The 25,550-nt window shown below is 42.0% G+C and overlaps 1 protein-coding gene across 7 annotated transcripts in view; it reads left to right on the top strand.

The window, feature by feature from the left end:
- dnmbp (dynamin binding protein) overlaps window positions 1-25,550 on the top strand; it is a 53,773-nt gene that overhangs the window by 20,350 nt on the left and 7,873 nt on the right. For 6 of the 7 annotated variants that reach the window (XM_030400636.1, XM_030400635.1, XM_030400631.1 and 3 more), the window contains 4 exons: window positions 1,371-3,638; window positions 23,664-23,878; window positions 24,685-24,784; window positions 25,208-25,355. In XM_030400636.1, the coding sequence (XP_030256496.1) occupies window positions 1,371-3,638; window positions 23,664-23,878; window positions 24,685-24,784; window positions 25,208-25,355 (2,731 nt within the window). Of the gene's footprint in view, window positions 1-1,370; window positions 3,639-10,214; window positions 12,175-23,663; window positions 23,879-24,684; window positions 24,785-25,207; window positions 25,356-25,550 lie in introns of those variants that run through there. The other variant, XM_030400638.1, reaches the window with a different exon arrangement.

Below are 25,550 nucleotides of genomic sequence, written 5' to 3'. Positions count from 1 at the left end.
GACACAATGGGAGGTGGAGCCGCAGGTCTTTGGAATGTGACCCCCATGACTTCTGGCTGACCAGTCAACATTCCTGTTATCCCTGATTCTCCAGATATATTAACAGCACCGTTGACACCTGTACAGTTATTAGGAATGCAGTGATGAAGTTTATATAATGGAGATGTAATGTGATCAGGACTACCTGAATGCTGTCAAAAAAACTGGACAAAAATGTCTAAAATACAGTTCTTCTAATTCCATTCATGTTAAGTGAAGTCAGTTCAATTCTGCAAAAGTATTCATCACAAACAGAAAACAAAATATACCAATAACAAAAACAAATCAGCTACCACACTCTCTGCCAGGCCCACAAGTTCTCTGTCTCACAAGCAGCAACTATAGGGTTGTTCTTTGAATAATCAATTGGCTAATAACATGATTAGAGAAATTAGAGAAAGACTTGCATGCATTTATTTGGTGAGGTATTTGTGGGTCCTCCTCTAAATGGGTGTTTTGCGTGTTTTAATCAAAAATGTAATACACATCATTTGGGACCAATATTTTACCACATCTGTGTACACAAAGTTGGAAAAAGCAGATTGTTAATGAACAACAACCAAGAAGTTACTGATCAAGTCCACTGATTGCATTGGATTGAATTTGAAAGTCTAAAGAAAGAATAAAGCTCTTAGAGTACATCATTCCTTTGTTTTGAGCAATAGCAACAAGGCCTAGAGCTTGTTTAAAAACCCAACAAATGATGGAACAAATTATCTCAAATATCTGTTTGATTTGGCCCTGTTAGGGAAAGTATACCTCCTCCCTGATGGCAGGAGTGAAAACTCTGCAAGGAGATGGTGGTGAGGGTCTGCCAAAATGGTCTTCACTCTCTGAATGACTCTGACCTGTTAAACAACAGGTCATTAAGAAAGTTAAAATTGATAAAAGATAAAACAACATTTTTAAATGTTAATTGGTCTACATTAAACACCTCAACTTTCCCAAGTAAATCAATCTCTGAGGGACTGAGGACCAGCTACAACCATGAGATCTGGAAAAAGTCAGTTTGTTTTGATGATCTTCAAATCTTTACATTCTATCCACTTAGATGGTGCCAAAGCGGCTTAGGTGCTGCACCTAAACCTTATAATTGTGGGGAAAAACCTGCATAGACTGTAGATTGATTAGAGCAACAGGCAGGACAGCCCTTGTCTGCTCTCCTTACCTTTACCTATACCCTGAAGTTTTCCCGCTTTGTCTCTTAGCACATTCTTAGCCTCACAGTGCTTACAATCCTCCTCTTAACATAACACCTGAGAACAAGGTGTAACTTTTTATTTAGCATTTAACTATGACTTAAAGCATTTCTTTATTCTTTTTCTCTCTAGGTGATGTGGTAGTTGGAGAGGCAGGGGGGTCCATGAACCTCGGAGAAACCTGGCAGCGTGGTTGTAATGCCTGGGGCGTCCGCGGTGTCTTCCCAACATCATGTGTAAAGGAGCTGAACCTCTCTGGCCGCTCCAGACTGCTGTCTGAACGCTCGGCTCAAGCCCAGGCGTCAGAGCTCCCACCTTATGCCCTGGGCCAGGCTCGAGCCCTTATGAGTCTACATGCACAGCTCAATGAGGAGCTGGACTTCCGTGAGGGGGATTTGATCATAATCACCGGCCTGCCTGAGCCGGGCTGGTTCCAGGGGGAGCTGGAGGGCCGCAGGGGCATCTTCCCAGAGGGATTTGTGGAGCTCCTTGGTCCCCTTCGGTCACCTCAAGAACCTGTGGACTGCCAGTATATGAACAATGACTCTGAATTTAGCTACGAGGACCCATACGATGCAGGAGAGGGGACCGAGGAGGAAGGTGTAGAAGAAGGAGAGGTCTTTGGGAGAGAGGAAGAGGAGCAGAAGGAGGTTGTAGTAGTAGAAGAGGAGGAGGAGGAGGAGGAGGAGCAAGAGGAGGAGGAGGAGGAGGGTGGTGTCTATGCAGTGGCACTGTATGAGTTTCGGGCCATGGAACCAGGTGAGTTGGACTTTGATATGGGAGATCGCATTCGTGTTATAAGCACTATGGAAGATGGTTGGCTGGAGGGTCAGCTGCGAGGGCGACGTGGTATTTTTCCTCATCGTTTTGTCAAAGTAGACGATGATGGACAAAAGGCTTCGGATGACTCGCATGTTGTTGAACCCGAAGGAGACAAAGAGAACAGCTGTACATCTGAATACAGCTCAGACCAGGTATGTCCTAATGGGCCAGAGAATGAGCCCGAATGGAGGACATATGAGGATCATACAGTATGGGACTTGGACTACTTTGAAAAGACTGAGGAGCAGAGGTGTCAAAATTCAAACAACAGATCTGAAACTCAAACTACCAATAGAGGGCGAGGACATGAAGGTAACAAGCCTGACTCTCAGCCACGTAGACCTGTCGCCCCAGCACAGAGAAGGCCTGAGCGACCCAAATCCACTCCTCCCGCAAGGCCCAGACTCCCATCTCGGCCTAGCCCGCCTGCACGTAGCCATAGACACCATAGCCCATCAACTGGCGCCAGTCAGTCTAAGTATACGAATGGTAGCTCTCAATCTTTACAGTCCAAACTAAGCCATAGCCTAACCCTCCCGCGGAGTCACTCTGGTTGGTCTAAAGAGAGCAGATACTACCAGAGTTCACCAGTGGAAGGTGCCACCACCAATACCAGAAGTCCCAGTCTTGGCCAGGCGTTATTTAAACTTGCTCAGGCCCATAAACAGAAGAAGCTAACTCGCCACGCAAGTGTCAATGATGCGGATATGATGATGGGCAGCTCTGAGACACGGCGTTCCCAGACGATGCGTGGCTCCAATGGTTTAACACCAACATCCATCACCTTAGATGCCCTGGCAACCTCAGCCAGTGACCTAGAGACCAAGCTGACCCAGCAGCTTTTCGAATTTGAGAAAAGTTTGACTTCTTCATACAGTGATACTGACATGAATTCAGGTGGTCCCAGGGACATGTCTTTTGTAGGTGACCTGAGCCAGCAATCTCGTATCTCGCGCCACTTTTCCATTCTGGACTTCAGCGATGAAAGGGATATCATCCGAGGCTCCATGCACTCACCTGTGTCCCAACACTTGCAGTCAAACTCGGCCTGTTCCTCACTTGAGAGGCGCAGGACCCTTCGCCCTCCTCCTCCTCGTCCTAGAGCTCATCGTCTGCCAGCCCCAGCTGCATACAAACCAGCCCGCCCTGCTCCACGTCCTCCTCCTCGTTGCCCGAGACAAAATACTGCTCCTCCATCCAGCAGCCAGATCTTCTACACTCCTGACGAACCAGCTATTAACATCCTAGACCAAAAAACAGAAGGGCAGGACGAGTTTGGTGACCTCGCAGCTGCCCAGGAGCAAGAAATCCAGCGGCAACTGGAAGCAGAGAAAGAGCTGGAGAGAGAGATGGAGTTGGAGAGTCAGAGACAGCAGGAAGAGGAGGAGAGGTATCAGCTGCTGCTACGTCTGCAAGAGGTAGAGCACGACATGGAAGCATACGCACACACAGCGGAAGAACTCAGGTCCATGTTGGAGGAGGAGGAAGATGAGACGGCCCGCATGCAAGCCATGGAGAATCTGGAGTTCTGCAACTACACGCTGGAGACACTGGCCCTGGAGCAGCAGCAGCTACAAGGTAAGACTGTTGGACATTGGATTGAGTATTTCTGGGTATTTTATGCTTTTATCAGATACACAACAGTGGAGACAATGAATTAACGTGCAGCAAAGGTTGAAGACAGAATCAACTGTATGGTTTTTGTGATCAGTGGCCTTAGAACCCAAAACCACCAGGGAGCTCTGGGATTGGGAGTCTCAGGGAGTCTTTGGTTAAACCAAAACTTGGATGCTCTAGATGATAACATCATAGAACTGAGGGAAATTGGGAACAAGGTCTGTTTAATTCAACTCTAGTTGAGTAGTTTTTGGCATCATAAGTGCCAGAGTTTATGCTTACAAGTATGAACATTCACTGCTTGCAGTTCATACAGAGGTAACGTTCACCAATGGCTTTAATGGGGTGCTGATGGGTGCAGACTAGAAAGTCAGAAAGCTTTTTGATCTTGAAGCCCCGAGGGCCAAAACATTATTTAATTAAAGTAAACTGCATATAGAGAGTGCAACCGACTAGAGTGTGTTACACTTTTTTTCAGTATGAACACTATTAGATACACAAATGTCATTCAATATAGGCTATGATCATTTTAGACAGGAAATCTTTATGTAATACATACTGACAAAAATAAACTGGAAATTGTGGACTGCATCTTGGCTTATAGGAAACACTGATCAACATTTTTCACCATCTTCTGACATTTTTTAGACCAAACATCTAATCGATTAATCAGGAATATGATAAACAGATTAACTGACCATGAAAATGATGGTTAGATGCAGCCTCAATATTTTCCTTTGGTTTTCCTGTTTTTTTCCACTTTCAATTAGAAGTCAGTTAGCTACTGTAGCAGAGAGTGAAGATAGAAGACGGAGAAAGAGAAAATTTCTTTTGCTTGATGTCATAGTCCTCTTCTGAGGCTCTGTCGCCTGCAGGTTAGCTCATAAAATAATACCAATCCACTGAAGACAAAATGTAATATAGGAGGAATCTAAAAACGAGCTGTCGGTGCTTACCAGATTTCCTCTCCTGACACACGCACACGCACATGAACACTAGTTATTTGAATTCCACTGTGAACTATGCAAACAAGACATCCCTATTTACCGTCCACGACGATCAGCGGAAGGACGATTGTGTATTTAAATGAAGAGTTATCATAACAATGTGTGTGCGTGCGTTTGTGCGTGTGCGTATTGTGGGAATTTGCTTTGTCTCACTGCCCTGTTCATTTGGAAAAATAAAGCACATGCGGCAGTATAAGGATGTCTCAGCAGGGTTTATGTGGAGTAAAGGGAAATTAATTTGTCTGGTTTTTAAGTAAGTTTTGTCTGGTGCTGTTTGGGTGTAATTAGGTTTAAAAAGTATGTATCGTTAAAGGCTTTCACATCTTAATTGGCACGACTTATCCTTTTGAAACTGTTGCAACTGCAGTCTTTTACAGAGCACATACATTCAGTGACACAGTCTTCTCAAGTATGTTTACATATTTCAAAAACAATAGTTATGTACTGGATTTGCCATCTCGTACTGTCTGAGCGCACGGTGCCGTCTTTGGCAGCCCAACACTTTTTCACATAGGTACGAGGTGCATTCCTGCACATAGTGAGAGGGCAAGCAAGGCACATGGGCCTCTGTCTCTTTTTCCACCCCTTCTCTTTCTTTTAGTCCCCTCTCTGTCTCTTGATCCCAATGTCCTCACAGTTTCCTCACTCCACATCTTTTATCTTTTTCCTCCATCATCTGTTCCTTTTAAAAACGAGAGAGCAGGGAATACATTGGATATGGTTCTGGGAGATTTCTTGAGGTAGTGGAGACGGCATGGCCCACTTTAGAGCGGGACCCGGAGTGTGGTTGTGGCGAGCTGTGACATGGCCCGTGGCACACTTCTCCACACTGTTTGGACTCGCTCGGCAGACCAGGTCCAGCAGAGTAGCAGGTAGGCTTGAACTCAACAGGTTATTACTCAGACTGCTGTGCTGTTTGACAGCCAGACAGGGGTTCTGTGTTAGTGCCTGGCTCGAGGGAAATGTCAGTAGTTGTTGAAAATGTTTGGAATCGGTATGGAATCAACTTCTTATGAAGCTGGGTGTTAATATAAATGATTCATGACCTATTCTGTATTTTTTATTTATGATTCTGTGTTGTTGTTAATAATTAAAAGCTTGGTAATAAAATCAGAAAAAGAACGATCATTCTGAGGGCGATATGACAATGTTTACCATTTTATGCATTTTCAGCTATCAGATTAATGCCATTGATTAGATTCAGAATGTCCCCTTCAGACATATGAGTATGTTTTGTCCCCTGTAAGGGAGTATCAGACAGCATTATCTAGCTCTGCTGTGTTTGGTCCAGCCTAAGTGTAATGACCCTTAATCATACAGACAACACCTGGGTGATGAATGTGTTTGGTGATGTCTATCTGACAATTCATGGCAAAGATAAAATACTCTGTTAAATTCTATTTCTATTTCAGTTTCTTGTTGAATTAGGCCAACAAGGGCGATGTTGCAAATTTTTACCTCCGTCAAAAAGGTTGTGATCCTGCTGACAAACCAACCGACTAATAAACAAACAATCTGCTGAACAGATTTCCACGAAACTTGGATGGAGGATGGGTCTCAGCCCAGACTAGACTTCATTACCTTTTTGGTCCGGATTAAGATCCAAGAATTTTATTCTCACTTTTTTTTACAATAGCAATTTTCAACATTTTCGTTAAATTTTCAGGGATTAGTGCATGGATATTTATTTTTTTAATGAAAACCTGTGTATATAGGTGGCTGTTATCTATGACCGAGTTCAATTTGAGGCTGATCTTAGATCTGGTGATCTTAAATTATGGTTAAGCAGTTATTTGTGAATTCAAATGTAGAGTGATACAGGGCTATCAGTTTTAAATTGGATTAGAGTTGATTGAATTAAAGGGGACTGTTTGGCCTTGGGGTATATTTCCTACTTTTTCTGACAACATTGTATTCTTAAACAGTTTTTTAATCAATAGTGTCAAACTCATTATATAGGAAATCCTATCCTAATGATTTTTCAGTTATTTGACTAAATTATATTATTGTTTTTATCCATGAACAGTTCCTCCACTAAGATGTTGGATACATTATTTTATCACTACATTACATTGCTTGGATCACCTTTCCAGCAGCAGAGCTCACTATTTCTCATGTTACAAATGTCCTCATTCATTTAGCAGGTTTCTCTCTAATTACCGCCAACAACCAGGTTTCTTTGTAATGTTAATGTGTCTCATTTTCCACTGAAGGCAAAGTTTTAGTTCTATTTCATTCTTACAGATGATGTTTCTCAACGATCGTTGATCAAAAACTGATAAACTTTAAAGATTTCATTGAATTCTGATTGAGTAACAGCTTTAATCTTGTTTGTATTTATACCTGTAAACTCAAAATCAGTGAATGCCTGTTAATTGTTTTTATTTTTGTTGCACTGAAATGACTCACAGTGTGTTTGATTGTATCTATCATTCTTCAATACCTCTTCAATGAGTGAGTCTGTGATCTTTATGTCTGCCAATGAAAAGAATTAGCCTGAGGGAAGGAACACGTTCCACTGGCTACAGGTGCCTCTAAGGGTCATGCAACTACATAGTTTCCATTCAATCATCATGTTACAGGAGTTCTCACACCCTCCTTTCGCAGTAATAAAATGTGATATTCAAACTCTGTTATTTGTCGTACTGTTAGATGTGGAAATGGACTAAGATGGTGACATGATTTGCATGAGTTGAAATTCAGCTCATGGAAAGAAACGGCACACACTCCCTTTGCATAATGTTTGATATGCTAAACATCAACACATTAGTCTGATACTAAAGCTTATAGTATGATTTGTTAATAGGATATTATGTTTCCCTTTGTTTTGACATTTAATTCCTATCTTACAGACATCAAGTCTTTTGTCTCTTGGTTTTTGTTGCAAAAAACATGTTTGTCATCCTATTGCTATGTGTCCACACACAAACATGAACACGCACACTCACCCAGGAGTGAGTGTTTTCCGTGCTTTTACAGGGTGTGTTCCTGAGTGTGACGTTTGGAAGACAATGGCGGCTTATTGTTGTAAGGCAGGGAGTAATTTCAACACTGGGCTCTGCCTGCACTTCACTGTGCAGAGGCCAGTTCAAAGTCCTCAGAGAAGCTGAAAGAGGCGTAGACTGAAACTGAAAACAGAAAGAATCGATCGAATGCTAACAGAGTGTGTTGGATATCTCTGGACACCTTTTCGTTCAAGATATTTTCTGTAAATACAAAAAAGAATCAAAGGCTTTCTATCTTTTCTATTTTATTATAAGCTGTATTGAACTGTTTCTCATTACATCCGACCAATTGTTACACAAGTGTACATATTTTGTATCACATGTGCTCAGAATCATTATTTAGGACCACTGCATTTTGAAAAATCAAACATGATCTGACCTTTAAATCAAGGTACAGTTCTGCTGTGAGTGTATAATAATACTTGCTTGTTATCCAAACTACATGCCTGTGTATGCGATGGTGGTTTGGGACCAGAAAATTTAGTGTTTATGTGTAATATTCTTTGGCACAAAATTGCAAAATATATTAATCTGTGCATATATCATATCATAAAATATGATGAGGTCTGTGGAAAAAAGTTTACAGTGTGTTTGGAGCTGGTCGGCCTTTTATCTCACACACTAGTGCAGTTTTTTCTGTCGCTACCATTTCTTTGTTCATCCTCTTTTCTTGTTTAAGCTCTTTGACCTTCAGCCTCTTTTAATTCTGCAAACCCACCATTAAAACACCTCCATCGGCTTCAATGACTCCACAGCCGGATCTATTTAACACTGTTGTGAGGATCTCTTTCAGCTTCAGGTTTCCCTCAATCAGCCCCACAAACTGGGAGGCTTCTAGGCTGCAGACAGTTTGGTATATGACCTTATTTCTGGACATCATAACCACTTTTTGTAGAAGTGTTAAATGTCGATGAAGTCCTTGACACCTTCAGCTGCATAAGCTCAAACAGCCAAAGAGAGGAATGTTTTGTTTGACATTCCTGCAGTTGACACATGTACACAAACACACAGTTTCGGTCATGTACAGCTACTGAAAGCTGAGATGTTGAACACTGATAATTAAACAGCCTTATGTAAGAAGAGAACAATGTCAAAGTAAGATTTCCAAGCTCAGCCTTGTGAAACTGTGTGTCTGAAATATGGGTTTTGGCCTGCTGTGCATTCTAATGAGTCTTGTTCTTACAAAACAGAGATTCGTGTAGCATTTTTCAATTGTTTTGTAGTACATTTCCCTGGATCAAGCAAGAATACTTGAAAAGTTTCACTTATTTTGTTGTAAACAAGATGCAAAAGGATTGGAAGATAAAATCATCCTGTAAGGGTGTACTTTGTAGTGTATACATAGAATCTAAAGTTTTTGTTTACATGTATCCTTACTTGTGTCAAATCTGTTATTTGGGCTCTTTATATGTAACCTTTTTAAGTGTTTCATCCAAGTAAAGCACATTTTATGTCCTGGTTTGAAAAAAAGTTTATCGTGATTGGCTTACTTGACATCAGTTAAATCAAACCAGGCAAAAAAAAGCTTTGGTATTGAAAGAACACACAAGTTCTAGCTTCTAATTACATTTTAGTTTGTTTGAATTGATGGTAAATTGACACTGCCCCACATGTGTGTGTCTGTGTGTACCACATGCACTTGAGTGTATGCAAGTCCTTTAAACCTGCCTCTTTCATGGAGAGTTAAGGGGGGGAGGGATATATTATACTCAAGCTTTATGAATAGGCCCAAGTTTTTTCTCACACTAAAAGATCGTGTCTCTACTGCGAGTGGGGACAGTCCTCAACAATAGCTCATTGTACACACCAGCAGCTACTTTTTCAGTAGCTGCTCTGGCCTAATCGGGCTGTGCACTCTCAAAAATGTGCCCCACACTCGTTGAATTACTCCAAATATCTGAACATAATAACTCTCTTTCTCTTAGATCTTTCCCTCTCACTTGTTTTCAACTTTGCACTCACGTGACTGACTTCATGTGTAAATAACTGCACCGCTGTGAAATGTAGGGTCAAAGTCAAACTGGCAGACTGAGGTCAGTTTCTCACTCACTCTCAGTTTACCAACAAATATCAGTTTTGAACGTTAGAGCTGGTTGACAGCATGCAGGAATGAGTGGCATATTAGGTTTTGTCACTGCAGGCTGTAATAATGACCATAGCAGTGAAACTCACAGGAAATAGCAAAAAACAATGAAAACAGGATACAAGGAAGGATGGAGGATTGTTAATGGAAGGGATGAACAAAACATGTAGTTTCAAAGTCTGCAGCCCCTCAGCGGCAGACTGAAGTTTGTCTACATATTCCATCAAAGAAAAGTCTCCAGGCAGTCTGTTTTCCTGCAAACAGAGGTACTAGCCAATTGACACATTGGGAGGGGCTGTTGGGCTAATCCTCCACTCATGTGACTCCACTAAATCATTAACCCAAGTAGGCCCCTCCTTCAGTAACCCCACCCCCCCCTCCTTCCACGATTCGCTGAGATAGCTGCGGGGAGGGTGCGATTTGGTTACACTGACGGCTGGGAGGTGCTTGGGCCAGGCAGTCCTGCTGAGGCAGTGGAGAGAAGACAGAGAAAACAAGTGGGAGAGTTACAGACAATATGCCTGACAGGTGGAGTCTCCCACAGCGCTTTGTTATGGAATGCAGGACTTTGGAAAGAGGAAATCAGCCACGTTGAGCAAGAAACTGTATCAGCACCGGGGAAAGGCTGATATAAACAGCAAGAGCCATGAAGAGCCCGGTGGTTTATGGCAACCCAGTCATGTTTGGTCAAGTGGATTGGAACTATCCAGCTGGTGCTCTGGTAAGAGGGAAGAGTGTGGAGGAGCTGGGGGATGCTGGCTGGGCCAAAGAGAGGGAGAGGATGGCCCATCTGCAACATTTACAACAACTACACCAACTGCAGCTTCAGCAGCAACAGGTTGGCTATCCTGGGTATGGAGTAGCTCCTCCTGGACAGCCACAGGGACCGGTCATGGTAGCAAGACCTGTTGACCCAGTTCCACCTCAAGGCTTCCCTATGCCAGTACATGGAGGTATGATGGTGCCTGTGGGTGGGCCGATGCCACCTCCAGTGCATGTGCCTGCTCCATGGCCAGTACAATGGGAGAATCAAGCTCAAATTAGACAGGCCAATGTGTGCCACCAACCCGGTTGGGAAAATGATGACCGGAACAAGGCAGCTTTCAACCAGAAGAGGCCTCAAGACCAGAACGTTTACTTCCACCCTGGTTCACAGGATGGTCACCTGGATGTGAGGATATCTGAATGGAAAGGCAAACATTGTTTTTACCAGGGCCCTGAGGATTACAGCCCCCAGGACTACAACAGAGTGCCACAAGAAAAAGACAATAATGACTACAGAACTCAAGAAGGATATGGTAAAGCAGACGAGGACAGAAGAAGAAGAAGGGACGATCGGGTCAGAGAAAGTGACCATAACGCTGAACGGTATGACCATAGGAGTCCCAGAGACTTGGAGGAGTATGACCATAGGGACAAATACAGGTACAGGGATCATTATGACAGGAAATACGATGAGCGCTACGACAGCAGAGAACAGCAATATTATGACACCAGGAAGAACCGTAAAACTGATCCCAGAGAACACGACAGTTACAACAGTGAGTATGAAGACTACTATGATAGTAAAGACAGGTATGCTCGCAGAGACGATTATAGGGACAGTGATCCCCACTATGACCGTGAGAGAGATTATTATGACTGCAAAGAGAGTCATCGTCATAGAGAAAAGGAATACTACCAGCGAAGAGAGGAGGACCGCTTCTGTGATGAGCGAAAACGTAAGGACCACTATTACAACCGGCATCCAGAGGATCGTAAAGAAGATGACTACAAAGACAGAGATGTCTTTAATCGAAGGGGTGAGGAAACTTACACCAGTAAAGGAAGGGGCCAGTATGACTCTGAACTAGACCAGCCTTCTGGTTATAGGGAGAAGGACCACTACAACAGATACAAGGATACAGGTGATGACCGGAGAGATGAGGACCACAGAAGGAGGGACCACTACAAAGAAAGGGACCACTATGACCGGAGGCCTGTGGACCACTATGACCGGAGGCCTGTGGACCACTATGACCATGAGAACCAAGACCACTATGAATCGAGAGATTCCAACTACAAGTCCCGAGACAGATACCGAGATTTACGCTCGATATCAATGGATTCGCCTTATGAGGAATACCCTAAAAAAGACCGCAAGACTCACTGTGAGGAATGGGTTGAACAGCAGAACCAGAAGTTGGCACTCAGGGAAATGCACTCTTTTGAGGATCCCGTTATATACCGGCACAATGACGAGCAGGAAAAGGGATATGAGTCGTGTGCAGGGAGCACCGGGTCGAAACGGGGTCGCAAACCTGTTTATGTGGGCTCTCTAGATCGTAACAGCTTCTACAGGAAGACAGCTCCAAGCTCCCTGCGGAAGTCCCAGTTTGCAACCATCAGGAAAGAAAAGCAAGGTAAACATTGTCATGTGAGAGAAGGTACTCAGGTACATAACATGAGGTACTTAAACAGTGTTTGTGTGATCATTTCTTGATCCACCTTTGCGAGGGTTCAGAGCAATTTGTCTGCAGTTCATCAACTGTGAGATGAAAAGCTCAGGTACTTCACTAATCAGATCTTTAAAAAAAACAAAAGAGGACACATTGAAGGTATTCTTGTCATTCCCAACCGCTGCAGATACAAAAGGGTGGAGAGGTCGTAAGTCTTTGGTGTCACACTTCTTATCACTGTGACCTCCAGAGGTGCTCCTCTAATCAATGCTGGGGGCTTCAAACTGCTGACTAGTCAGACTCACCTCCTTAGCAAGTGTGTGTTGGAACCTGTTTCTGTGTGTGTGTGTGTGTGTGTGTGTGTGTGTGTGTGTGTGTCTGTGTCTGTGTGTGTGTCTCTATCAGTATCAACTATCTCACAGGAAAGTGAACTGTCAGGTATTTGTAGGCTTAGGAACCTGGAGAACAGGTTTTGTGTGCTCTTGGGTTTTTGTTGTTGCTGTCATTCTCCCTGTCTGAAGTTTTCTGACATAGTTTGCATCACTGATACATGCAGACATAACTAGTCTGTTCAGTTCTTGCATGACTGAACAGTCAGTGTCTCATTTACACTTTTACGGATACACTTAAAATCTGATTCTATAAAGGTGTAAATTTAATCTTGAAGCATCCCTGGTAATTTCACCAATGATTGGTGTGCATACAAACCATATCTTTCTTTAAATGTTACAAAACCCACTAATCTACAAAAACCTGCTGACTGCTTAGCTTATAGTAGTTTTTTTAACCAAACCTTGGACTTTGTGAGTCATGTATTGAAAATGGAAAGACAAACCCTGACCGTAATGTAAAATGTAGGTCCACATGGGGCAAGTAAGTAGAGTAAAAAAAAAAAAGTTTCCTGATTTAAATGAGATAATATCTGCCAAAGAATTAATGTGTTAACATGTCCAAGAATTCAACCGGAACAAATGCTAACTTTTAATATTAGAGACACATTTCAATTGGTCAGCACTAGGGCTGCAATTTATGATTATTTTCATTATCTTTTAATCTACCAATTATTTTCACAATTGAAAGATTAATCATTCAAGATTAATCATTCAATCAATATCAAAAAACTGTGAAAAATGCTCGTCATAGTTCCCCAGAGCCTGATATGATGTCCATCAAATCCTGACATTTAAGAAGTTTGACCAGCAAACTTTTGACATTCATGTTTAAAAAATGACTGAAACTATCTGAACTAGTTAACTACTTGACTGATTGTGCACTCAAAGTTTAGAGATTAATTTGAAATGGTTCAAAAGTACAGTATGACGTATAGGACTTTATAGGATAGTTGTGAACTTGGGATGTTGGGAGAAATAAGGTTCCCTTGGGATTATTGATAGACAGTCATAGCCTGTAAACACATACAAGACAACTAATACAACAGCAGGTGTGTGTGTGTGTGTGTGTGTATGTGCAAGTGTGTTTCAAGAGGAATCGAAGAAAGAGGGAGCACTCTCTGGACTAACTCTGTCTGAGAAGAAGCAGGTGGCGCCCCATGACCCCTCCCCCATTCACCTAGAAAACACATGCACATGCACGACCCCACACACACACTCAGTGTCCACATCGGCCCCCACCTCACATCCCTTTCGGGAGTCCGAGTATTAATCCCTAGCGTCAGCATGGTGAGTGGATGGCGGGGGTCTGTCTGGTGCCAGGCGGTGGCCAGCACTGGGCTGACTCCTTCACTGCAAGACGAGACTGATACTTAGTGTGTGTGTGTATGTGTGTGTGTTGAAGCTTATTTGAGAGATGACGCCATTTTTCAAAACACACACATGCACTCTTGCTTCTGCAGGTTCTTGTCATCCTTTAATCTTGTTAAACTGTTTCAGCTCTGTCAGGGGTTTTGCCCCGGGTAAAGCATTTGATTGCATTGCAACAATTAGACCATATTGTTGTAGCGCTTATTGGTTTACGCCGTGACTCGGTGACATTGAGGTGATGGCCAAGGCTTTTGAGATGGAACTTAAGCATTTAGAAGGGCCTTTGTTCTCTGTAATCCAGTTCTAGATATAAGACCTCTCCCTCGGTATGAAAAATCTATAGTCTTCTAAACATTAGCCACTAATAAATGTGTTATCTGACATACATGTCACTATTACTTTGAAGGTGTGGTTGGTATTGAACTTGTCTATATTGTGATTCCAATTTGAATAATCGTGCTCCCTTAGTATGTGCCTAGATTTCTGTCTATGGTCGCACTTTTGAACTTTTAGATTATGTCTCCTGCTGTATGGGCAGTGTTTGAGCGTCTGTGTGTGAGTAATGTGTCGTCATCCAGCTATGATCTGGCAGCGTATGCTCTGTTGTCTTCTGTAATCCTTGAGGAGCAGCTGCAGTTGCTGGGCAGTGGGTCGTAGGTGGGGTGGGGGAGTAAGAAGTTAAGACAGGAAATCTTTGGACAAAATCTCAAATCGTCTGAAAACATCGCTCTAAAGAGGTCTTATCTCACTGTTGGCAAGAGAAAAAGTCAGTTGGCAAAGAAAGACTGGTGAACTGGTTTTTGGTTTAAACATCAGTCCAAGTGTCTTTGTAGCTTGATGATCTCATTAAAGCCCTGTTAAGTCATTACTAGTAGTTGTGTAAGTGTCATTTAGATGTAATATTTGAGGCTGTTAAAATTTCCAGTGCAATTAGTTTTGATTAACATTTCTATGGTTAATGTTGAGTTTCACAACAATGATTGTCTTGTCATACTGGAAGAAGCTTAGAGTTGCTTCATTAAGGAGCTTTATACTCAAGTGAAGCAGCGACTGTGAAATCCTGGTACAATTCCGATGCTTGAAAGAACGGCCTGTGCGGATTTTTTGTTGTTGTTGTTGTTGTTGTTGTTATTTAGTCCCCGTTCTGTACCAGGAAAACATAGAAATCCTCATAATTATAAAAATAACTGAACTGTTTTAAAATTATTCAGCTCCTCAGTACATTGTTCAGCATGTTACTGGTAGCTGCATAGGGAAGATGACTGATAAACAGAAGTGTGGGAAAAGACAGTCAATTGACCTCTGACCTTGTGGACATTCCCTTTTCCATCAGGACTAGTGATACGGGAATGATTGTAAGTTTTTATGGATGTGTTCATCATGTGTGAGTCATGCACAAATCAGTTGAACTACAAATGAGAGCCGTATTTGGAATCTAGAGTAATTGCCTGAAATTGTACTCTAACAGGACAACTAGATTCTCATCTCGCCACTCTCTCGGTAAATGTTTTGCCTGTTGCATCACTGTAACTCACAGAAACAGTTGTTTAACTTTACAAGCTTTTGTTTGTCAGTGGCTTAAAATCATTGTCAGTTTTGTTATATCACGGTCGATACGCAACCTTAAACAAATTAACTTGTTTGAATGTTAATTTGTGGTCAACGCTTCCACAGTTGTTGTATTTGATGCATACTGTATTTGTCATAGTGTCATAGTGGTTGCAGGTGTGTTGATCTTTGCTATTATGACATAAGTTCAGTGGATTTATTTATTTACATGTTCATACAATGATTATTTGACTGTCCTCTGTATTAAGTTTTAAACAAGACAATCTCAAACATTGGCTGTATGAACAGAGCCACTTATAGTAAACGTGATCGGAACATGATGTTAATGTGTATTTATTTGTGTAACACAGGTAGAAAGTGGGCAAAACAACTCTTAACTATATTGTTAATGTGAGGTTATTCTAAGGTTAATGTTAAGTGGAGCCTTCATGTCCAGGGAATAATGTCAGTAAATGCAAGTCAAATATTAAATCTATAAACTGTTGGTTTATAATCTTGTAAGAGGTTGTTTACATGAAGAAGCTTTCTTTTTGTCTTTACCGATAATATTAAATGTGGGGTTGTATTTTAAGGTATATAAAGAAAGTGTTTTATCACCCAGTGAAGTGCACAGAACAGTTGAACTCACTTATCTGACTTTGTTGTGGGAAAACCACAAAAAGCCCTCAGGGCTGATCTTTGTCGTTACTTGTCTGACAATTAGCAACATGTTTAATGCTGCAAGTGGATCCTTATCACAGTCATCAGGTAGTTCTCTCACACAGGTTGTACTGAAAGAACAAGGATTTTCCCACGCAGGCTGTATAGACCGCTTTTGCTTAGCATTTAGATCCACGATAGTTTTAAAAAACGCACCTGTTGCACCCAATGGACCCATTCTCCTCTCCTTTACTCGCCATTAACTTGAAGATAGTGCAGCGTGTTTGGTTGAATAGGTTCCTCACTTCATGGTTTTCCCAAAGCTTGCTCTGCACATATGCAAAACTGATGGTCTCTTGAGGTAATTGGACATAATAAAGGACATTGTTTATCATAGAAATGAGACGAAATGAGAAATTCCAAGGCAGCCAGAGATCACAGTCTTGGTCCAATTTGCCTTGCAGCCTTGTCGCAACTTATTCATTCACCTTGTTAATTAGACCGTAGCCTTGAAACAAGATGAGTTGTATGACTTTGTGTCCAATAGCAGACACCAAACACAAGATTAAGTCTGGAGAAAATCACATTCTGGGATGCTACATGTATCAGTACACAACCTGCTCCTAAAATGACTTGTGTGGTTGAATAGAGGGCTGTAATTACCAGGAATTCCCAACAATAGTACATAAAGGCTGCTGTGAGATTCGGGAGGGAACTGGAATGTGACCCCGCTGACATTTGACCCCTAAAAGAGATAAACAGGATGGTATGTCACTGAATAAACTCTCCTTTCTCCATTTTTTAAGAGACCTTCTACCTGGTGCGACAGTTGGTGGGATGATTTGGACAAAAGGCTGGGGATATAGCCAAACAAAAGCCCTGGTGTGCTTCCCCAGTTGGATGTTTCAAAAAGATGCTTAAAATTAACAATTTTGTTTATTTCTGCAGAGAATTAACACCCAATACTCAAGGTTGACGTGTGAAAGGGCCACAGACTCTTGGTAATATTTACCCTGCCTGTGCTAACATGGATATCTTTAAGCCAGGTACCAGCGTCATGGATTTCTTTTTAATACATCCAGTATTAATTGCAAGTCACGGCTCGCAGGTTGTTAGGTAAATACTGTTGCTAGTGTTGGCATTTTCCAAGAATCCGCTTGCTTGTATGAACTTATTCTCAAGTAGGCTTCATGTCCCAACCGAACACAAACACACGCACACACATGCAGAGTTTCCCATGTGATCGTTTCAGCAGAGCCACTCCTGGCTCTCAGAAAACTTGGCTTGATATGAGGAGGGCCCCCGCTATTCTCGTTGCCACGGCGACTGTGCAATCTGCTGTGAACACACACAGCGCCAATTGTGTCTGACCTTAGAGCGCTGTGTGCAGGGCAAACTTTTGACTTTGCACGGCTATTAGTGCAGCACACGGACTACAGTGCATGTATTCAGGGAAGTGTTACTTGAAAACTGAATTTGGTGCAGTTGTGTCACAAAGTTATGCTTCTGCAAAACAGAGTGATTTATTTAATATTAAAGAATATTCTTGAGTTTACTTGGATGGACCTGTAGATTATGTAAACGAGTTAAAAATATCCCTATGTGCAAGGTAACTTGGGAGGACTGAAGGGGGGAGGATTGTGAATCAAGGCTTCATCATTTTGATAGAATTCAGCCTGTCAGAGGAGGAGCCCGGTCAAGTGTTGGCAGACCATGAAACATGAAACAGACTCGTCACAGAACTGGACCACACTTTACTGGACTGGACCTATCCTACTTTGCAGACTTCCTAATAAATGTTGCGGTACACAAATATGAGTTTATGAGGCGTATCAAATTAAAAAGCAGTGTTAAGACTTAAAGGAGGCATGACCAGATAAAGAAGAGGCATATAAGGTCATATAACATGAAATATATAAAGATATATACAATTCTGTCAGATGATTTTTTTTAAGAAAGTATAAATTAAGATCAAACTCAATCAGTGTCATGTGTAATTTGACTAGATAAACATGTGAAGGACAGAAATCAAGTGCATTCAGAATAGAAAGCAAAAAAAATGTTGTCATCAGAGCTGAATGGGTACTGCCCATGCCACATAATCGCAACTTTGCAGATTTCTTGTCCTCCTCTCAGCCAGTGTTTTTCTTAATCCTGATCCTGCTTGCCCCCCCCTGTCCCAACACACATGGTTCAAATGAATGGGTTGCTGTCAGGCTTCAGCAGAGTATGATGACATGCCGATCATTTGAATCAGGTGTGTTGGAGCGGGGAAACATCTAAAACATGCAGGGCAGAGGGGCCAACAGGACCAGGATTGACAAACACTGCTTTAACTGTGGCTATCAAACTGCCCAATAGAGCCTCACCATGGCGGACATTTTAACTTGTGCATTCTCACTGACTCACACAGCTTACTGGGACACTTAATGGAAAGGAGTCATCATTACTTTTATTGGACACACCTGTACTTTTTCCTGCTTTGACAAGTCAAAATGTCTGCAGGGAAAATGGTTATAAAACCAAAAACGCCCCAAATAAGAAGATTTTTATCATGACGCACCTAGAAATAGATAAGGTAATAAGATACTTGCTTGCACAGCAGCTTACAACAGGTAAATTGTCCCAATTCCAGTCTAAAGACTGGTTCTAAGAGTATGCAGTGTGTTCACAAAGAGAAGTGGCAAAATAAAGGTCACCCAAACTAATACCAAACTAAATATGGTTAATTTTTAAGTGCGCTGTGGATGAACTCTCTTGTAGTCAGCTGGAAAATAATTAAATACATTGAGGGTGGTGATGAAACGCCAACATATTAAATCTTTGTCGTGTCAGTCAAGTTTAATTAATTAAAAGTAGCATGCCAAAGTTCCTGGCTCACACTTGACACATGTATTGTGCGTATGTTGATATTTTTGTGTGTTGCTAACCCAGTAGATCATAAGGATTAGAATGAGATATTGAAGCAGGACACTTCATTCTCAGCAGCAGACAGTTTGAGTCCAGCTCCAGGTTTTATTATCTGCCAGAGTGGTCATCCTCCCTGGTGTGTGTATGTGTGTGTGTTTAATGATGGTGGGTTCCCATCCATTCTCATGGTAATTGGAGGTCTGGAATGGAGTTTTTGCAGCAGGACGCGCAGTCCTCTACAGGGCTCAGGAGCTGGACTTCAAGATTGACAATGGACTATCGTAGAATGGGTGGCGTTGTTTGAACCACTGTGTGTGTGTGTTCGTGTGTGTGAAGGGGGGGGCTGTGCGTGTGCTTGTTTTTGAAGTGGTTCGAAGAAAGTTGCGAGCAGCAGGTGGGTGAAGCCTCTTCTCCTTTCTCCCTCTTGCTCTCTTTTTCGCCTGTGGACGAGGCAGCCAAAATATAGTGCAATGGAGAGAATGCACCGCTGAATCACTGAACTTGTTTGTTTTGTGTTTGTTACAGCCGGGATTTAAATGGACCTTTAATTTGTTTTCTTGATTTATTGGCAAAGCATTGATAAGGAACTGTTAAATAAAGTCGTCGTAAAAAAATCATTATTGTGCATTTGACCTATTTTTGCCTGTCCAAAACTGAAACCAATCCCAGATGGACATCGTAGCACTTAATCTGTTTTCTTTAAATTTGAATCTTCTTACACTTTGTTTGATGTGAAACTTTCACAAAACAAACAAACAAAAAGGTTTAAAACACCAGGTTTTATACAGGAGACATGCATTTTAACCATAAATCATAATGAAAGTATGTGATCCTCAGGAATTCACTCCTCCCGTCTGATATCCACTACCTCTACTGTTTGTAAACCTTTGATTGTCTGTGCGCATGTATCAGCTGTGAGCTTGGCTGTGACTGTGTGGAAGGTGTGGTTTACTTGGAGATCTAGTCTGACTCTGTATGACACTCCCTGTTGCCCCAGAAATCCAGTCTGCTGCGTATTTATACCTGTAATCTCAGCGCTGAACGTGATACATAAGGTGGTAAAAAGGCAATTTAGAGCTTGTTTCCGACTTGACAAATTGATTCCGGTGATGTGTTCAGGCTACTTTTTAAAGACGCGGGATCACTGAGTTCTTGCTGAGTAAAATCTTCAAACCTTTTCTCAAATCTGGAACATTCGCTGCAAGATCTGTTCCAGGTTTTACTGTGCAAAGTCGTCCAGATGACTCAGTGAACCTGCTTTTTGGAAACGGGCCCAGCTCTGTCAGACACTATCTATTCCACCTGTTGATGCCTGGGCATTAGTAAGACTGACTCAAAAAAGCTCTTGTTGCTTCTTGAAACATCAGAGCCTCACTGGCCTTCTAAATGAATGTCTTTTTTTCCTGTGACAAATGTTGTCAGAGGTGTTTTTTCTAGGTTCTTCTTCTTCTTCTTCTTCTTCTTCTTCTGTTCTTTCCTGTCGCATGCTGTGGCGTTCTTTTTAATAAGGCAGCTCAGTTTTTGCTCCAAAAAGGGCAAAAAAACAAAGCTTCAGCGTCAGACTTTTTTCCACCAAACATTTGATGAGAACAAAGAATTAAAATCCTTTATCAGTTCCTCTGCCTTCATTGGCATCAATAACCCAAAATAACCCTCTTTAGTTCAAGAGATTACATAGGCAGTCTCTTTGTTTTATTTCCCACACCCCCTTATACATGCAACCAGGTCATGGTTTGAATACATCTCATTTAACCCCCCCCCCCCCATGCTGCCAGGTTTCTGTACAGAAACCTCTGGCACCCTGCAGAGTTGTCTAGATGTTTGTGTCCCATAAAGAGTGTTTGGATACACTGTCTAAACCCAAGGCTACTTTTTTGTGTGGGAAAATTTAAAACATCTCTTTTCCTAAACCAGTGTCTCCCCCCTAAAGTGCTCTACAGAAGTTGAATTTGGCTTGAATTAGGGTTAGGGTTAGGGTATATATAATTATTCTGCTATTGGTTGCCATAGTACAGATACTGAATTGACAATCGACAGGTGTTTTCCGTCAGACCACAAAAATGTCTTTTATTGTGAAAAATAATTGGTAGAACGCTTTAATTTCCTACTTTGACAAATGAGAAAACTCTTTTATTTGACTGGCTTGATACCATATTGTTGTTTTCAGCGGCAGGTTGTTTGTAGACTGATCAGTCTCTCAACAGGTGTGTGATTATGTAGATACTAAGTGATTGTTATGTGGGTGTTTCCTTTACATACCTGCAGACTGCGCAACACAGGCAAGTCCTGTTCCACGTGCTGATGTACTTATGTTACACCTCTGATTGTGTGTTTGACGGTTCATGCATTTTTTAAATGTTAAATCAAATAGCCAGACATGGAAGTTTTTATGAATGAATGTTGTGTGTTTGTGCAATCGTGCAAGCGACTGTACAATGCCTGCACTCTCTTCACCCTCAACACTTCTCTGAACAAAACAAAGTGGAATTCGCAGAGAAGTGGGTCAAAATCTGCTAATGCCGTCTCACAGGTTGCTTATGGTGGAAATAGCTGCGTATTTAACCCTGTGAAGTGGAGCATATGATGTTGTTGTGGTGTGTGTGTGCATGTGTGTGTGCGTGGAGGATCAAACGTGGGAATAAGCTGATTGATTCCAATTAAAACTTGCGGTCTTTTGTTTTCAGTCTCTCTTGTGTATTGTGTTATGCTGCATGACTTTTTCAGACCCATTAGCGAGCTGCTCTCTCATCAGCAGGCAGAAATGCCCGGCTGCTGTGGCAGTTGGCAGAGCAGCCGTGGCGGATGATACAGGGGAGAGACGGTGCAAAGCGAAGAGAAAAGCTCCTTGAGTCGAGCTTTAGCCAAGTCACGTGAAGAGAAAGAGAGACAGAGAGAGAGAGAAGAATGAGGTCAGGGAGGGAGGAAGGAAGACAAAAGGCAGGTGGCCTACGGATCACACATGGTTCAACAACTTGATATTTAATTAAATGTACATTTTGAAAAGCTTATGCGCCACTACTCAGTAGAAAAGTGTGTGTTTATCATGAAAGCAGTCACATGTTGGAATGTACTTTGCTTTTGTGTGATTCAAACAAAACTGTGATGCTGCAGAATTCTGTGTGTGTGTGTGTGTGTGTGTATGTGTGTGTGTGTGTGTGTGTGTGTGTGTGTGTGTGTGTGTGTGTGTGTGTGTGTGTGTGTGTGTGTGTGTGTGTATACTGTAGCACTAAGTATTCTCAAGTGCATGGGGTGACATGAGGGTAAGCAGAGTTAACTTTATTAGCCTCTGACGGCATCTGTTCAAGGGAGCGAGGGTGACATCACCCTCATCCGTCAACACAGCGCAACACATGCTGCATCTTCCCCCCCGCTGATAGGTCTTTAAAATACACACCACCTCCAAAGACAGCAGTTTATTATAATAATTCAAATATCAGTCCCACCGACTCTGAATATGTGAATGTGACTTACAGCGCACATTAAAACATCCTCGGTACTACCTTTTACTGTATGCACAGGAGTTTCTGCTCAACATCTCACAGTCACACTTACAGGACAGGGCCGGTAATAATCCGGCTGTAACTGAAAAGAAAAAATGCTCATCCCAATTTCCCAGATCCCAAAATGATGTCTTCAAATTGCTTCTTTTGTCCGACCAATAGTACTCCAAAACCCAAAGTTTCTTCATTTACTATCATAAATGACAAAGAGAAGCAGCAAATCCTCACATTTAAGTATAATAACTGTCTTAACTTTATTAAGAATCGATTAATCATTTATGAAGCAGAGAAAAATACAAGAAGAATTTGAAGACATTGTTTTAGGCTTAATGATCTGTCGATTGATCATGAGAATAATCTGCAGATTAATCAAGTATAAAAGTACATGTTCATTTTTGTGGTTAAAGACATTTGAAGAAAAAATCCAATTCTCTGTGTCAGATTGAGTAAATTGTTCAATAAGTATCATCAGTCTCCAGTACAGTTATTGCTCTTCCCTCAGTCCCCCTCTAACTGCCTCTTCTTCAATATCTGCCCCGTCCCTGAGAGACTGTATGTCTGTAGTTGCTGTCACAGGCCATTGTGCCACACACAAAGAGCCTGAGTCCACTCCAGTTTTGGATCCATTCATAAAAAGCAGTGGTGCATGAACCAGGCTCTCCCTCCAGTCCCGGGCCCCCCTAGAGATCATCCCTCTGGGAGTGATAGCAGAGACATTGATCAAAAGCTGCCTCAGACAAGATGAAGAGTGGAGGGCGGAGCGAATGGGTGGGTGGGCAGGAGGATGTTTGGATTCAGTGAATGGAGACATGGGCTGGGAACGTTTTCCTCTTTTGCTCTTTCCCTTTTTGGACTTTGTCATCTCGAATCACCCCTTTGTGTCACGTTTTTGCTACAACAAGTTCTGGGTTCATGCCAATTTCATGGAAAATAATGAGCAGAAAAATGAATCATTTATGAGAAGAAATTTATAGATTGGGCTTTAACTACAAGGGATGGTGTTAATAGTTCTTAATAAAAGAGAAATGGCAGTAAGAATGAGATCTAAACTAAATCCTGTCCCCTGTCTTTGCAGAGATGACGCTCCTGTCGTCCCAGCCCAAGTCCCTGGAATCCGCCCCTACCGGGGACTCGCCTGCCGCGGCCGGCACGGGCACCGAGGACCCCGAGCTGAGGATGGTGGAAAAGAGGTTAAAGGTCATCGAGGAGCTGCTGCAGACGGAGAAGGACTACAACAAAGACCTGCAGATGTGTGTGAAGGAGATCATCGAGCCGCTGCAAAAGAAGCAGGTGAGCGTTTTGCAGCCGAACTCAACCAATGTGAGGGTGTCAACAAAGACTGACGCAAACAGAAGACAAAATGGATGTTAGTAGGAGTGGAGGTGGCGTGTAAACAAGAAGAAACATGGGGGCATTATGACCCTGAGAGGAAACTTGGAGCGGGCAGTGAAGAATGGGAGTGTCAGGGGAAAATCGGAAGGGTTGGCAAGTGTGGATGTCTGTGGGAAACATTATTCAGCTTTAATGGAACAATTAAGAGTTTTACAGAGAATGGGGGCAGAGACAGTACAGAGAAAAGTTTAAAGCAGCTTAGAATGAATTCAAGAACCTAGTAAGTATGTTTACATGACAGGAGAATCCTAATTTTTTGTATTTTAGTACATTTTGATCATTTTTTAGATAGGAACAAACTGCACAGAAGCCTGGTTATTCACCTTTCTTTATACTTGAGTGTTTACCACTGCATCTACTTCTTTGCAGGGTTTACAGTACCTTCATCATATAATCTTCTGTCTGTGTTTGTTTTATCGATGACCTCCCAAATAACTTAAGTGAAGGAGGTAGCAGAGAAAGATCAGAAACTTGGATAAGGAGTTAAAACATTATCATTGTTTATATCCGAGTTCTCCGGCTAGTTTCTCTCGATGCAGACTAAGAGCTTTTCTAGGTTTCTGGATCAAGAATATCATGATCGGAGAGACTCCAAAAAACATTCGTAACCATGGGATTAGTGCCTTTGCCTCTGTGTAATTCAGTTAATAGCCATCATGAATTTTGACCCTGTTTTTAACACTTTCTATCTGCATTTTCTACAGGTTAAAAATGTGGACTTTGATGGGCTTTTTGGCAACATCAGCTCTGTAATTGACCTGTCACAGCGCCTGCTTGAGACCCTGCTGGACACGGACTCTATTGGTAAGAGGCCAGTTTTTAAAAGATGCATATCTTATTATCCAATTAGGCAGCCTCCATCTGCATGCTATACTCTATACTCTATTCATGTTTCAACCATAAACCATCACCTGATCACATTTTATTGGCTGAGTAAGACTTTGAACACAATTTGAAAAAAGCTACTGTCAGAGGACGTGAACTGGAGGATGAAAATGTGAAGTAATGATTGTTGTGTTTAGTTGAAAGTTGAAACTAATAATTTCAGTGATTATTTTTAAGTTATTGGTTACAGCTCACATTACTGTTTTTGCCTACTCAACAAACTTTTTTGTGTGTTTTGGTGTAATTTTCCATGTGAGTAAAACATATCCTCCTCCTTCCTTTCCTGTTTCCAATTTTCAATGAACACACGGCCACATGTTTCTGTGCCCTCTGCTCTCTCAGGAAAGGTATTTCTGGATTTCAAAGCCGAGCTGGAGGAGGTGTACAAGATCTACTGCCAGAACCACGACGATGCCATCTCTCTGCTGGAGAGCTACGAGAAAGACGAACACATCCAGCGCCATGTTCTGGAGTGTCTGGAGAAACTGAGGTGAGTCGCCTAAAGGAGGAAAGACGGTCTGAAAACAGATTTCAGCTTCTGCGTGTTTGACATTAAAAAAACGTTGCACGAGTGTGACCAGAAATGTGCATGTGCGTGTGTAAAAGCATGAAAAACATGGAAACAAGAGTGACCACTAATAGAAATGTAGAGTTCAAGTAAAACATTCGCTGTAAAAGGTTGTTG

This window comes from Sparus aurata, chromosome 20, assembly GCF_900880675.1.
Source record: "Sparus aurata chromosome 20, fSpaAur1.1, whole genome shotgun sequence".
In the NCBI taxonomy this organism is placed as follows: domain Eukaryota; kingdom Metazoa; phylum Chordata; class Actinopteri; order Spariformes; family Sparidae; genus Sparus; species Sparus aurata.
This window is presented reverse-complemented; position numbering and strand designations above follow the sequence as displayed.